At 40.0% G+C, this 13,815-nt stretch overlaps 1 protein-coding gene across 8 annotated transcripts in view; it reads right to left on the reverse strand.

Moving 5' to 3' along the window:
• nckap5l (NCK-associated protein 5-like) overlaps positions 1 to 13,815 on the reverse strand; it is a 458,995-nt gene that overhangs the window by 265,300 nt on the left and 179,880 nt on the right. For all 8 annotated transcript variants that reach the window (XM_055638609.1, XM_055638606.1, XM_055638607.1 and 5 more), the window contains one exon: positions 11,538 to 11,628. In XM_055638609.1, coding sequence (XP_055494584.1) covers positions 11,538 to 11,628 — 91 coding nt within the window. The remainder of the gene's footprint in view (positions 1 to 11,537; positions 11,629 to 13,815) is intronic.

Raw genomic sequence — 13,815 nt, forward strand, 5'->3', positions numbered from 1 at the left:
TGACCATGGGGCATCCATCTATAACTGGCTAATGGACTTTCTGACCAGCAAACCTCACTTGCTTTGAATTGGTCCTAATATTTACTCCATCCTGACCTTCAGCACCCATGCTCCTCACAGCTGTGTGCGTCTTTCCCTGGTCTACTACCTGCACACACATAGCCAAGTATATAGGACCAATTTGAAATTTAAGTTCAGCAGTGAAACCACAATTGTTAAATGAATCAGTCAAGAGTCAAGATTGTTTTACTGTCATATGTCTGACAGAACAGTGAACATTTTACTTGCAGCTGCACAACAGAATGTTGAGTACAGGAAAGGGATCTGAAATCTTGTGTCATGATGCAAAGACAACAACTTAGTTCTGAACATCAGCAAGCTGAAATGCAGTTGTTGACCTGAGGAAACAGGTGGATGAACACAAAAGAGCTGCCGAAGAGATGGTCAACAACTTCAAGTTTCTTGGTATTCACATCACATTACCTGGTCCCTTCCTACTGATTCGGTGGTTAAGAATGTGCATTAGCGTTTTTACTTTCTTAGGCATCCGAGGAATATTCAGCATATCTACGAGTATTCTCTCAAAATTCTATGAATGCACTTCAGAAAGTATCCTGCTGGGATATAGCTTAGCCTGGTATGGCCATTACTCTGCTCTTGACTGCCTAATCCTGCAGTGAGTGGTGAACATAGGGTCAGTCCATCACACTTTTTCACTTACTACCTTCCATTCCATCTTCACGGTGCATAGCTACTGGAAGGTGAGAAATGTTTTCCAAGATGCTAACCATTCCTGCCATTTTCTTTTCCACCTTCCAGATGCGAGTTTGAAAGCTCGAATGGCCAGACTTAAGAAAAGCTTCTTCCCCACAGCTATCATACTCCTGAACCAACATATCTTTCATATTGCTGCCACAGTGGTCTTTCTCTTAACTCTACCTTATTTAGTTATTCTGTTATTTTCTTTAGATTTTTTTTTTGCACTACTTCAGAACAATCTTTGCACCATTCTGCTGTTTTGCATTTGCTTTTGTATCCATTTTGTATCTCTCATTACCATATACAGTTTATTCTATGAGATTCATGCAAACAAGGAATAGCACAACATCCTGACGTGGACGACAATAAACTAACCAGAGTCTGAATCTGAACCAGGGTGGGACAGTTGGGAATTCTTCCACAGTGTCCTCCAAATTAGCTCTAAAACATGTTAATTCCTGGTCATGCTTAAATTTGGTTGTTGGGGTGGGGATCAGGTGTCCATCGGAGGCGGCCTGCAGCGGCATGGTGCCGCCGGGTAGCAGTGGAGGGCATTTTGTCATTTTTTGGGGGGAGTCAATGTTGCAGAACATGCATTAATAGCTAATGTAAGATATTGCTCAATATTGCCACAATAACTCAGCATAAACTCAAAACAACTCAGCTGTATCCTTAAGTACAAGAGACCAACAAGAATCAGTCTGAAGAAGGGTCTCGACCCGGAACGTTGCCTATTTCCTTCGCTCCATAGATGCTGCCTCACTCGCTGAGTTTCTCAAGCATTTTTGTCTACCCCATTCATCCTGTACCGATCCCCCCCTATTCATCCTGTACTGATCCCCCCCCCATCCACCCCGCACTGATTCCCCCGATCCATCCTGCTCAGATCCCCCCCGTCCATCCCGCACTGATCCCCCCATTCAACCCCACTGACATCCCCCGCGCTCTCCCCTCACAATTTTATCTACTCCAACCAACACGCAAATTCCCCAGCTTCAATCCATCCATTCCGTAGCAATTGCCTTCTCAATCCCCCCCCCCCCCCCCCCAAATGTGTTTTGATTCCCAATGTTATTACTTGTTTTAATCCATTAGATGGATTAATAAAATTGTGAACACATGAAACATTAAAACCGCAGTGTTCGATTGCCACTGCTACTGTTGACACGTTATTTTAGAATTCATTTTACCGGCAAATCAATGCTCTTAATATGGTGTATCAGTACAATAGTTATTTAATGAAAACATTCACAACCATATCGTTGGATTTATCCAGATTTTACTTTTACAGTCAGTCATATACATCACAAATTTGGTCAGGAGATATTTCAGTTAAAATTTTAACATTAATTCTGAAGTGGGAATGATGGAAACAGCGTTTATCAATAAATGTTTTTAAATCTGGTGCGTACAAACTGGGTATCTTCATTGCTGTTCATAACACATACATCTAATCTGAATGTCTGGTAATGTGGCGTTTTGACACCTTTAAACATATTACCAAAAGAACATTTGCTGCAGTTATGTCCTTTGACCATTTCTTGTCAGTTAGTGTGATGTTTAACCTGTCAGATGGGTATAGTCGGCTTTAACAGCTATTATCATAAAATGTAGTTTTCATATTTTCTTGCAACCTGTATATTTTGTTGTGGATAAATTATGTGGGAAGCGAGAGTGTTTCTGTACCAATAGCAATAACGGCCCATGCTATGGCCATGTCATGATAATTTTCGAAGGTACACAAAAAAGCTGGAGAAACTCAGCGGGTACAGCAGCATCTATGGAGCGAAGGAAATAGGCAACGTTTCGGGCCGAAACCCTGCTTCAGACTGATAGGGGGTGGCGGGGAGAAGGAAGGAAAAAGGAGGAGGAGCCCGAGGGCTGGGGGATGGGAGGAGACAGCCCGAGGGCTAAGGAAGGGGAGGAGACAGCAAGGGCTAACAAAATTGGGAGAATTCAATGTTCAAGCCCGCAGGTTGCAGACTCCCCAAGCGGAATATAAGATGCTGTTCCTCCAATTTCCGGTGTTGCTCGCTCTGGCCATGGACAGAGAGGTCAGATTCGGAGTGGGAGGGGGAGTTGAAGTGCTGAGTCAGGTAGGTTCTTGCGGACCGAGCGGAGGTGTTCCGCGAAACGATCGCCCATGATAATTTTCGGTCCTTCACAGAGAACATGCTTGCATCAATCTGTAGTGTGCATGGTTAAGCATATATGTTACCATGGTCCAGGATTTATTGACACAGGTTGATCATACGCTGAATAATCCAGCCACATTTTTGTTTGGAAGTGGAAAGAAATAATAGAAATTGCATTAATTGCAACGTGTAAAGAGAGTTGAGATACTATATTATAATTTTGCTGCATGTCATTGTGGTGTATATCATGTCTTGATTGGTGAATATGTTTAGTTTGTGAATTTATTTGAAGCAGAAATAATATGTGAATGCTTCATTGAGCATAATTCCGACTGGTAACTACACACATCGTCCGAGCACAGTATCGCACGCGTCATGCAAACCATCTTAAATGACCACCTGAACTGTCATTTGGCAACCTAAAAAGCTGCTGAGGTTGCCCGGCTGGCAACAGAGAAAAAAAATTAAGTGAGAGCCCTGCCAGTGTCCTCTGGTTCTTGATTCCCCTAAAAGACTCTCCCCTCATGCTAATATACACCTCCACATGATTACCTGTCAGCCTCTTGCTCTACAAGGAATTAAGTCCTAGAAACATAGACAATAGGTGCAGGAAGAGGCCATTCGGCCCTTTGAGCCAGCACCACCATTCATTGTGATCATGGCTGATCGTCCCCTATCAATAACCCGTGCCAGCCTTCTCCCCATATCCCGTGACTCCACTAGCCCCTAGAGCTCTATCTAACTCTCTCTTAAATCCATCCAGTGACTTGGCATCCACTGCCCTCTGTGACAGGGAATTCCATAAATTCACAACTCTCTGGGTGAAAACATTTTTTCTCACCTCAGTCTTAAATGAACTCCCCTTTATTCTAAGACTGTGGCCCCTGGTTCTGGACTCGCCCAACATTCGGAACATTTTTCCTGCATCTAGCTTGTCCAGTCCTTTTATAATTTTATATGTTTCTATAAGATGCCCCCTCATCCTTATAAACTCCAGTGAATACAAGCCTAGTCTTTTAAATCTTTCCTCATATGACAGTCCCGCCATCCCAGGGATCAATCTCGTGAACCTATGCTGCACTGCCTCAATCACAAGGATGTCCTTCCTCAAATTAGGAGACCAAAACTGTACACAATACTCCAGATGTGGTCTCACCAGAGCCCCTATACAACTGCAGAAGAACCTATTTACTCCTATACTGAGTATAGTCCTAGCCTATCCAAGCACTTCCAAGAGCTCAGGCCTTCAACTCCTGACACCATCCTTGTAAATCTTCTCTGCTCAATTTCCAGTTTAACGACATCCTTCTTGTTAAAACTGAACACAATACATCAAATGTGGCCTCATCAATGTGTTGTATAACTGTAATGTAACATCCCAACTTCTATACTAAACACCTAGACTGCTGAAGGCCAAAGTACCTAAAGCTTTCTTAACCACCCTAATGGATACCTGTGCTGACACTTTCAGGGAACTAAGTACCTGCACTTCTAGATTCCTCTGCTCAAAGCACTTCCGAGAGCCCTGCCATTCAACGTGAAGGCCCTGCCCTGGTTTAACTTCCCAAAATGCAACCAACTGAGAGTAAGCTTAGATCAGATGACTGTTTTGCTGAACACCTGCACTCTGTCTGCAAAGAACCGTTGGCAGTTGCAGTCACTTTAATGCCCCTTCCTATTCCAATACCAACCTGTCATCCCCTTCCATTGCTAGAATGAGAGCAAACACAAACTGGATGAATAGCACCTCATATTCCGCCTGTGTAGCTTACAACCAATGGCATGAACATTGAATTCTTCCATATCCATTACCACCCGCATCCGTCTCTCTCCTGATCTACTCCGATCTTAATGCACAACTTTCTTCCCACAGCCTCTGTCCCCTGTCACCCAGGTTATTTTCCTTCCTCCACCTCATCCTTCTGCTCATCACCCATCTCCACCCGTCCAGGTCTCCAACTGACATCCTCACCCATGTTTTCATCTACCCACCACCTCTCCCTCTGGTTATACAATTCACTCCTGACTCACTGGGTTCCTCCAGCAGCGTGTTTATGATAACCATGTAGCTCTTTTTTTCCCCAATTCCAACTGATACCTTTGTTCATACCAAAGCGACGTCTTGGTCATCAGGTTAACATGTCAGTAAATTCTGGGCTCTGTAGGCTAGTGAATCAGTCCCTCCACAACCAGTACAATGTTGGTGGTGCGGAGATGGTGATTATAGGCAGTCAATCATTACCAGCAAGATCTGGCCCATTCATTCATTGAATGATTATAGAACGGATACCCTGTCACCCTATTATAGTATGGATACCCATATACTTTCTGAAAATGAGACAGGGCCATTATCAAATATCAAACTATGCAATTCTGCTTTTATATTTTGCATTTAGCATAAAACAGCTCAAGATGCTTCAAGAAAGCATCATCACAAACTGCAACAATCTACATTCTATCCTGCCCAATTCTCAATCATTAATTTCCTCAATCTATGAAGTTATGATCCTTTTTATCATACCAATGATGAAATGCTCATCTTTTCTTACAAAAATGAGCTATTTGCCCCAGCTTCTTCAACATTTTTCATTTATTGGCATTAAAATGATGATCATTTAACAACACAAACAACAAACCCATCTCCCCAACCAACTTCACTTCCTAAATCTTCTGGTAGTTTCTTCTATCAGACAACATTACTGACCATTGGCACGGGCAATCTTTACAATTACCATTTGGATCATGACCTGGGTATTGCACTTATAATAATAATATAATAGTCAAAATGTTCTAAAATTAGAATGAAGCTGAAAGCAATTGCTGAAATCTGCATATATCAAGTTGAATGTGAACAGCTAAGAGATATTATTTTTAATGATACAGCGTGGAAACAGGTCCTTTGGCCCATCGAGTCCATGCTGACCAGCGATTACTCTGTACACTAGCACTACCCTACATGCTGGGACAATTTACTATTTTACCAAAGCCAATTAACCTACAAAATTGTACAACTTTGGAGTGTGGGAGGTATGTAGAGCACCCATCGAAAACCCACACAGACACATGGAGGACATACAAACTCCATACAGACAGTACCCATAGTCAGGATTAAACCCGGGTCTCTGGCGCTGTAAGGCAGCAACTCGACTGCTGTGCTACTGTGCCGCCTTCTGAGGAGTATACCAAATTGGTATGGAGTTCAATATTTCATATTCCATTGTGTAGGAAGGAACTGCTGGTTTAAACCGAAGATAGACACAAAATGTTGGAGTAACTCAGCAGAACAGGCAGCATCTCTGGAGAAAAGGAATGGGTGACGTTTGGGTCGAGACGTTTCGGGTCCAGCATCTTGTGTCTATCTCCCATATTCCATTCCTACTATAAGAATCTTCAAAAATATTAAACTTGTTTGATGTGGTTTGGCTGAGCTTTCAAAGACTTCATTAACCTCAATTTCTTCTGAATACCTCCCTGGCCTTATAAACTAGTTTTATGTGTGGCACCTCATACTGTCAGAAAAACTGTGTCAAGGTTCCAAGGATTTAAAAATAATTTAAAATGTGTTTGAGTTCTCAAGCAGGGAATTCGAGTGGACAAAAGGGCCACGAAATGCTATTGGCATGTCAGATTAAATACATTCCGAAGGCTTTTTATATGTACATTAAAAACCCAAAGGGTAACTAGGTAGAAGTTAGGGCCACTCAGGGATGAAGAAGGGAATTTGGGCTTGGAGACAGAGGATTTAGGCGAAGTCGGCACAGTGGTGCAGTGGTAGAGATGTTGCCTTATAGCGCTTGCAGCACCAGAAACCCGGGTTCAATCCCGACTACAGATGCTGTCTGTAAGGAGTTTGTACGTTCTCCCCGTGATCATGTGGGTTTTCTCCATGTTCTACAGGTTTCCTCCCACACTCCAAAGACGTACAGGTATGCAGATGTAATTGGCTTGATGCATGTGTAAATTGTCCCTAGTGTGTGTAGGATAGTGTTAATGTGCGGGGATCACTGGTCGGTTATACACTTGTAATACGCTTGTCTTCATCAGTTGGGGCATTCAGTATAAGAGTTGGATTGTCAAGATCCAGCTTTATAAAAACTTCAGCTAGGCTGCATTTGGAGTATTGTGTGCAGTGGTGGCCACCCTATTACAGGTAGGATGTGGAGGCTCTGGGGATTGAACAAAAGAGGTATACAACTGCTGCTTGGATTATAGGGTATCAGCTGTAAGGAGAGGGTGCACACCTTGGATTGTTTTCTCTAAAACATCAGTGATTACGGGGAGACTGGGGTGGAAATATAAAAGACTAAATGGCATAGATATAAGGTCAGAGGAGGGAGTTTAAAGGGGATGTGTGGCGCAATTTTCTATTTCACACAAAGTGGTGGGTGCCCTTAACACGCTGCCTGTGCTGGTGGTAGAAACAGATACAGTAGTGGCTTTTAAGAGCTTTTAAGAGGTATGGATATGCAGGGAATGGAGAGATATCGATCACATGCAGGCAGATGAGCTTAATTTAACTTGGCATCATGTTTGACACAGATATTGTGGCTGAATGGCTTGTTCCTGTTCCGTATTGCTCTATGTTCTATAAGTTTGTCAATATCACCCTCTACCTTAACTTAATGTAAATGTCCTCATTTTTATATCACTTTCATAAATTATTATAATGGTCATTTAGACAAGCTTTCAGTTTGATTTGGTTGTGAGTGTTTTTCAACGTGATAGGATGTTTCAAAACATAGCTGTTGCTCAACATTAGAGATTTGTTTAAATTGATGCCAGAAAAAAAAAATCAAACATCCATTAAGGGGAAATCCAATCTACAAAGATGACTCAATGTTTATGATTCTGTGGTGAGGGCTTTCACTTAACTGCAGAAATAAAATCTACCTCTTCAATTACCTCAACTAACTTATTTCAACTCCTATTTAGTGCCCACTTCACTTCTGTGAAAAGCACATTGAGTATAATTAATGAAAAAAATTGTTTGAAGTTTTATTCCTTTATTTTCCTGAAGTTTTTCTTGTAGTAACATGTCATTTCTTATGACACTTTAATGAGGCATAAAGTAATTCTTATTCAAACATGCCATTTATTATACCTGTTAACACTAAGAATGGGTTTTCCCAAGTTTATAATTACCAGTCTAGCCAAAGATCTTTAAGCATCCCCTTACTTAATGCTTGTTTTCTGTTTTAGATGTACTTCCATTTAGAAACCCAGTGAGAAATGCCATTCCACCTGATGTCAAATTTAAGCATTTTTTATATTAATGTAAATTATTTAAGCATGCAGCAATTATCAGCATTTTAAAAAATAGGCTGGCAACTGATCACATAAAATATGCCAAAATAGCTTTGAACATGCTGTTACTTCTTTTGTTAGATGCAAATCCAAAACCTCTTTCAGCAAGTGCATAGACATTTAAATTCTATAACTTTGAGTCTTAGTCGGACTTCTGCAATTCTGCTTTGATAATGCATTTCCTGCTATTAGTGCTGTCACTCTAAAGGTTCGAAACTGACTCAGAAATAGTCTGGAAACAAATCTCGCTACAAGGCAGAAAATAGATTTAGAAACTGAAGAATATTTCTGCCAATTTACATTCATATATTTCCATCCATCATTTATTTTCAAGGTCATTAAAGGTTAATCTGAGTATCGAAACCTATAACAGCCATTGAGTGATAGATTGTTCTATGATACCTCAGCCATCAAGTTAAAATGCATCATTGACTTATTCTGAGAGACAGCTGTTAATTTTTTACCAGCATAATGTCTAACACGTTGTTCAGAAAAAAACGTGAATTTACGACTAATGCAAAAAAACATTAATGAGGGGCATTATATCATTAACTGCTGACAATGGAAATGGGATAATCACTGCATTCTCAAGTCAAGTGCACAGATAATGCAACATTTTGTCAGCTCTGTACAGCATTTGAATAATGGATTACTCAAACAGGTGGAAAATATAGTTTTTTTTTTGCCACTAGACAATTATGATACTCTTGAATGCTACCCCACTAAAAATGTCTGGCAGCAGAATATGGTGAAACCTTACTTGTAATAGAAATATTCATTATAGTTCTCATATATTCTGATAAATTGAGTAAGGGTAATTGAGTTGAATAAATGGTGATTCAGAAAGGAGTAAAAAAATGAACGCAAATCACATACAGATGATTTAACAGAATTTCAGATGTAAAGACACACTGCACCATTGCATCTGCAAGAAGCACCAAGACACTTTTCTTGGGAGGGATTTTTCCTACTTATTCCTTGTGAATTTGTTGGAAAGACCTAACAATCCTAGGAAAATGGCATGATTGGCATATGCACCATTTTTCTATGGTCTTTCCAGTTTCTTTTCCACAGAAGAAATAACATATTATCACAAGAATTATTGTGAAGAATAGTTTGTTCAACAATACCAACCTCAGGGGTTAGAGGCAAGAGCCATTCCAAGATGGGGGGCCTAATTGAAACATACAGAATAGTGAAAGGCTTGGATTGAGTGGATGTGGAGATGATGTTTTCACTAGTGGGAGAGTGTAGGTCTAGAGGTCCTCAGAATTAAAGGATGTTCTTTTAGGAAGGAGATGAGGAGAAAATTATTAAGTCAGAGGATGGTGAATCTGAGGAAATCTTTGCCACAGAAGGTAGTGGAGGCCAAGTCTGTGGATATTTTTAAGGCAGAGAGATAGATAGATAGATAGATAGATAGATAGATAGATAGATAGATAGATAGATAGATAGATAGATACTTGATTAGTATGGGTGTCAGAGGTTATAGGGAGAAGGCAGGAGAATGGGTTTAGGAAGGGGAGATAGATCAGCCATGATTGTATGGCATAGACTTGATGGGCCAAATGGCCCAATTCTACCCCTATCCCTTATGACCTTATGACCTGATGACAAAATAACCGAAAGTTGAAAAAAGAAGTATGACTATGAAAAGCCTAGCATTGATCCAAAGTTTATAACCATCTAAGTTTCTTAATTTGATTCGCTCTGAACATGAGGTACTATTTTCGGTCATCTAATTTTTGCTTGATGAAAGGTTGAATTCTGGTGTTGATTGGGTATTGACCTACTTCTCCTGAGCATTCACAGGAGCATTGTTGCCATAATTCAAAAGGAACTTTAAAAAATATAAGAAAGCAATCATAAGAACAGAAGCTTAGGTCATTCAAGCCCTTGAGCCTGCTCCACCATTCAAAATGATCATGTTTGATCTAGCCTTGGCATTTTCCTGCCCTGTCCCTATAATTCTCAAATCTTCTAATATCCACAAGTCTATTGATCTGCTTGAGTGCGATCAATGGCTAAGACTCCACAACTGACTCGAGTAAAAAATGAAATCCAAATATTTTTGGGTGAAGAAATGAAGACATTTCTCCTCATTTGAAACCTAACTGATTGTACCCTTTACATTCAAAACATGATGCTAAACTCTACATCCCCTAGCCAGGGGAAAGATCCTCCCTGCATCCCCTCGAGTCTCTTTAAGTACTTTGCACTTCTCAAAGAGGACAATACCTGTCTGAAATTTAAAAAAAAAAGAAATACTGGAAATACTCAGCTGGTCAGACTGCATAAGAGTTAATGTGTCAGAACGAGGCCCTTCGCCAGAAAATGGAAGGAGAGAAAATAACGTGATGATCCAGGGAGACCAGGGGATATATCTCACAGGGTAAATCCCAAGTAGCATGGAGATTAGTTGCAAACAAGGATAATTGGTCAATGAGTGAATGGGAGCAGTTAGAGAGTGAGAAGAAATCAAAAGAATATAGTTAAAAGAAACAACTCCTGGAAGAAATCAGGTCAAAAATCCCTTATCGCTTTGTCCTGCCACTCACCTCTTCTAGGTTTTTTCATCCTCCACAATAATCAGCCTGAAGAAGGGTCTCGACCCAAAACATCATCTAACCATGATCTCCAGAGATGCTGCCTGACCTGCTGAGTTACTCCAGGACATTGTGTCTTTTTTGTGTATTAACCAGCGTCTACAATTCCTTGTTCTTATTCTCATGAATCCTCACTTTTCTTTACAAGCCTCTTCCTATTTATATATCCATAGAAACTTATAGTGTTTGGTTTTATATCACCTGCAAGTTTTCTCTTTAAATTTAATTTCTCCTTTCTCATGAATTTTGTAGTTTGATCGTAAAAACTTCCCAGTCTTCCACGAGCCTTTGGTACTTTATATACCCTACTTTTCAATTTAACATTATTCTCTGCCTTGAAAATGGGAAGATTATCAAAGATAATATTGCAATGATGGGTGGATGTAAGAGAAGATACAAGATGCTGGAACTACTCAGCGGGCCAGGCAACATTTGGGCAAAACACAACGTACTGAAGTAACTCAGTGGGTCAGACAACTTCTATGCAAAATATCAAGCACTGGTGGAGTGCTGAAGTTCTGTCTGAAGAAGGTCCTGATCTGAAACATCGCCAATCTATTCACTTCACAGATGCTCCCTTGTCCCACAGAGTGACCCCAGCATTTTGTGTTTAGGCTGAATAATCCTCCCGCTTTTGAGCATTCATCTAATTTCTTACTTACCTCATGTACAACGGAAAGATCATAAAATAATTAATGATGACGTACACTATTTAACCTTTAGTAATTCATACCTGGCAAGCATTTAAAAGATCAGCTGGTGCTCCTGTGTTCTGTCCTAGTGCCCCTTGATTCTGGAGTAGATTTCTTACAGTCTCTTCCATCCTGGAACAAAGGGAGGAATTAGTTTTACATAGAGTTCCTTTTTTGGCTTGCCATCTTTTCTCAATTATTCTCTCCGTGTGTGTGGTTTCCCTGTGACACAAACTAGTTAAAAAGCCAAGCAGGCAGTCTTGGGTAATAGAATTTTGAACAAGCTGCTAAAGGCTACTATGAGTGAACAGAGGATCACTTTTTCTCTGAGTTTTCACTTCCTCCCTGTGAGTAAGTGCCAGGTCTCCACTTAGTGCCTTCCAACAGTGACATAATAGCAATCTGAAGACCAGTGAACATGGAACCAGTCACACTGGTTCAAGTCACTCCACTCAGCAGTAATTCATTGCAACAATTGTTCCCAAGTAGGAGATTCAATTTGTGCTTAGGTGAAGTAAGTCACATTGACAGGGTCTTTCACTTTCATCTGAATCGGAGAGAGGCATGTAAGATTGACACCACTGGAGTGCTTCGGGACACAAAAAAGTTTTGAATAAAAGCAGGATGCCAGATATTTAAAACACGCAATGAAACAAATTTTCTTGAAAAAAACATTGCCTTTTCCTTTACAATTTTCCGTTTAAACAACAATAATAAACGGAACCCTTTGGATTCACTGTGCACAAATGAGAAATAAATAATCAGCATCCATACAAATTCACCATCAATCTGCTGATAGCAAAGTAGTCATCAAGTACAATAAGTCTCCACGCCACTGAAATACCTGTGGTTTTACATGCACCAATGTGAAATTTGTCTGATGAAAGGTATCGTTTTTAACATGAATGGAATTAGGATCTTCTATGGTTCTCTCAGTAACACAATCATTTACAGATGTCATTGTTAAATTATTAAACATCTAGTAATGAAATGAACCACAGAAAAAGCCATACATTTTTATTATTTTCCATCTTCAAATTACATTAAATTATTTTAACAGCATCTGCACTCCAGGCAACATACAGTGCAGCATCTAATTAGGTGAGGTTTCACTCAGATATAAAGTGAACAAGACCGACTAATCAACCACTTTCGTACAATTATCCAGTCGTTGTGCATGTATTTTGTTATGCAAAAAGCTCAAGATGAATAGTTTCACCATCTGTTGGCCAAATGTGAATCAGCATAAACCACATCTAATCTCCACTTCAGACGGTAGTACATAGTTTTATGTGACAGACTGGAACAACCCTTGCTCACAATCTGACCTTCATCATGTAGTCCGCAAATACCCCAAGAAGATCTATGTTTACCATAAATATTCCCAATGATTTAGAACAGCTGAAATGCACAGTAAATTTACAGTCTACATAACACAAAGAATTAGTCAGTGTTCTCACAACCACAATTTGGAAAAGTAATTTTTGCCGCAATAAAAATGTTTATAATTACTTGCACTATAAATAAATAAACCAGATTTTAAAAGCACAGCATGATAAAATGTATACTTAGCAGAAGTGTAACCAGGAAAGTGTTCCCAAAAATACATGGATCTGAACAGCTGGAAGAGAAGCTCCCTGCAAAAACTCCAGGGTCAGGAGAGATCATCCCTGTTTGCAGAGAGGACATGAGAAAATAACAACTGGACACTTGCTAGTTATAGCATCATTTCATTTTCTCAATGAAGCCCCATAACAAGAGCCAAAGATTAATAATTCTGTCGGGTGGTCTGAGAAGGTTCCTGGTATGAGATAACACCCACACAAACTATTCACTCTGCTTGTCAACTTAATTCTGGGATAGATGAGGACGATGCCAAAAGATGACTTTGCCAAAAGCTTCTTTATTTCTAAAGTATCTATCGTTTAAACCTAAAAGCTCACTGGAGTTAAAAACTACTGTTTTTAGTGGAATAAGAAATGTCTCAGTCTACACCATTCAAGTTCAGTACAAGCTTTGACAGCACACTGGATTTACAGTTTCTACAATGCTAAAGATGTCAAAAGGCACATGCATGCATACCATCAATTAGCTTCCACATGGATACAGTTCAAATCAAATTTGCCCGACTTGTTCCAATTCCTTCAACTACATTTTCTTCTTCCTTGAGTAATGTTTGAATGCTACCATCATTTCTGCATCAAGTCAATTAGCGCATAAGGGAATTCCACAGTCTAACAGTTCTAATCTGTTCTCCATCAACATTTAATCTTTAGAAGTTACAAGAAATAGTGGTACTTATCCAGCCTGAAAGACACT

This window comes from Leucoraja erinacea, chromosome 7, assembly GCF_028641065.1.
Source record: "Leucoraja erinacea ecotype New England chromosome 7, Leri_hhj_1, whole genome shotgun sequence".
Classification (NCBI taxonomy): Eukaryota; Metazoa; Chordata; class Chondrichthyes; order Rajiformes; family Rajidae; genus Leucoraja; species Leucoraja erinaceus.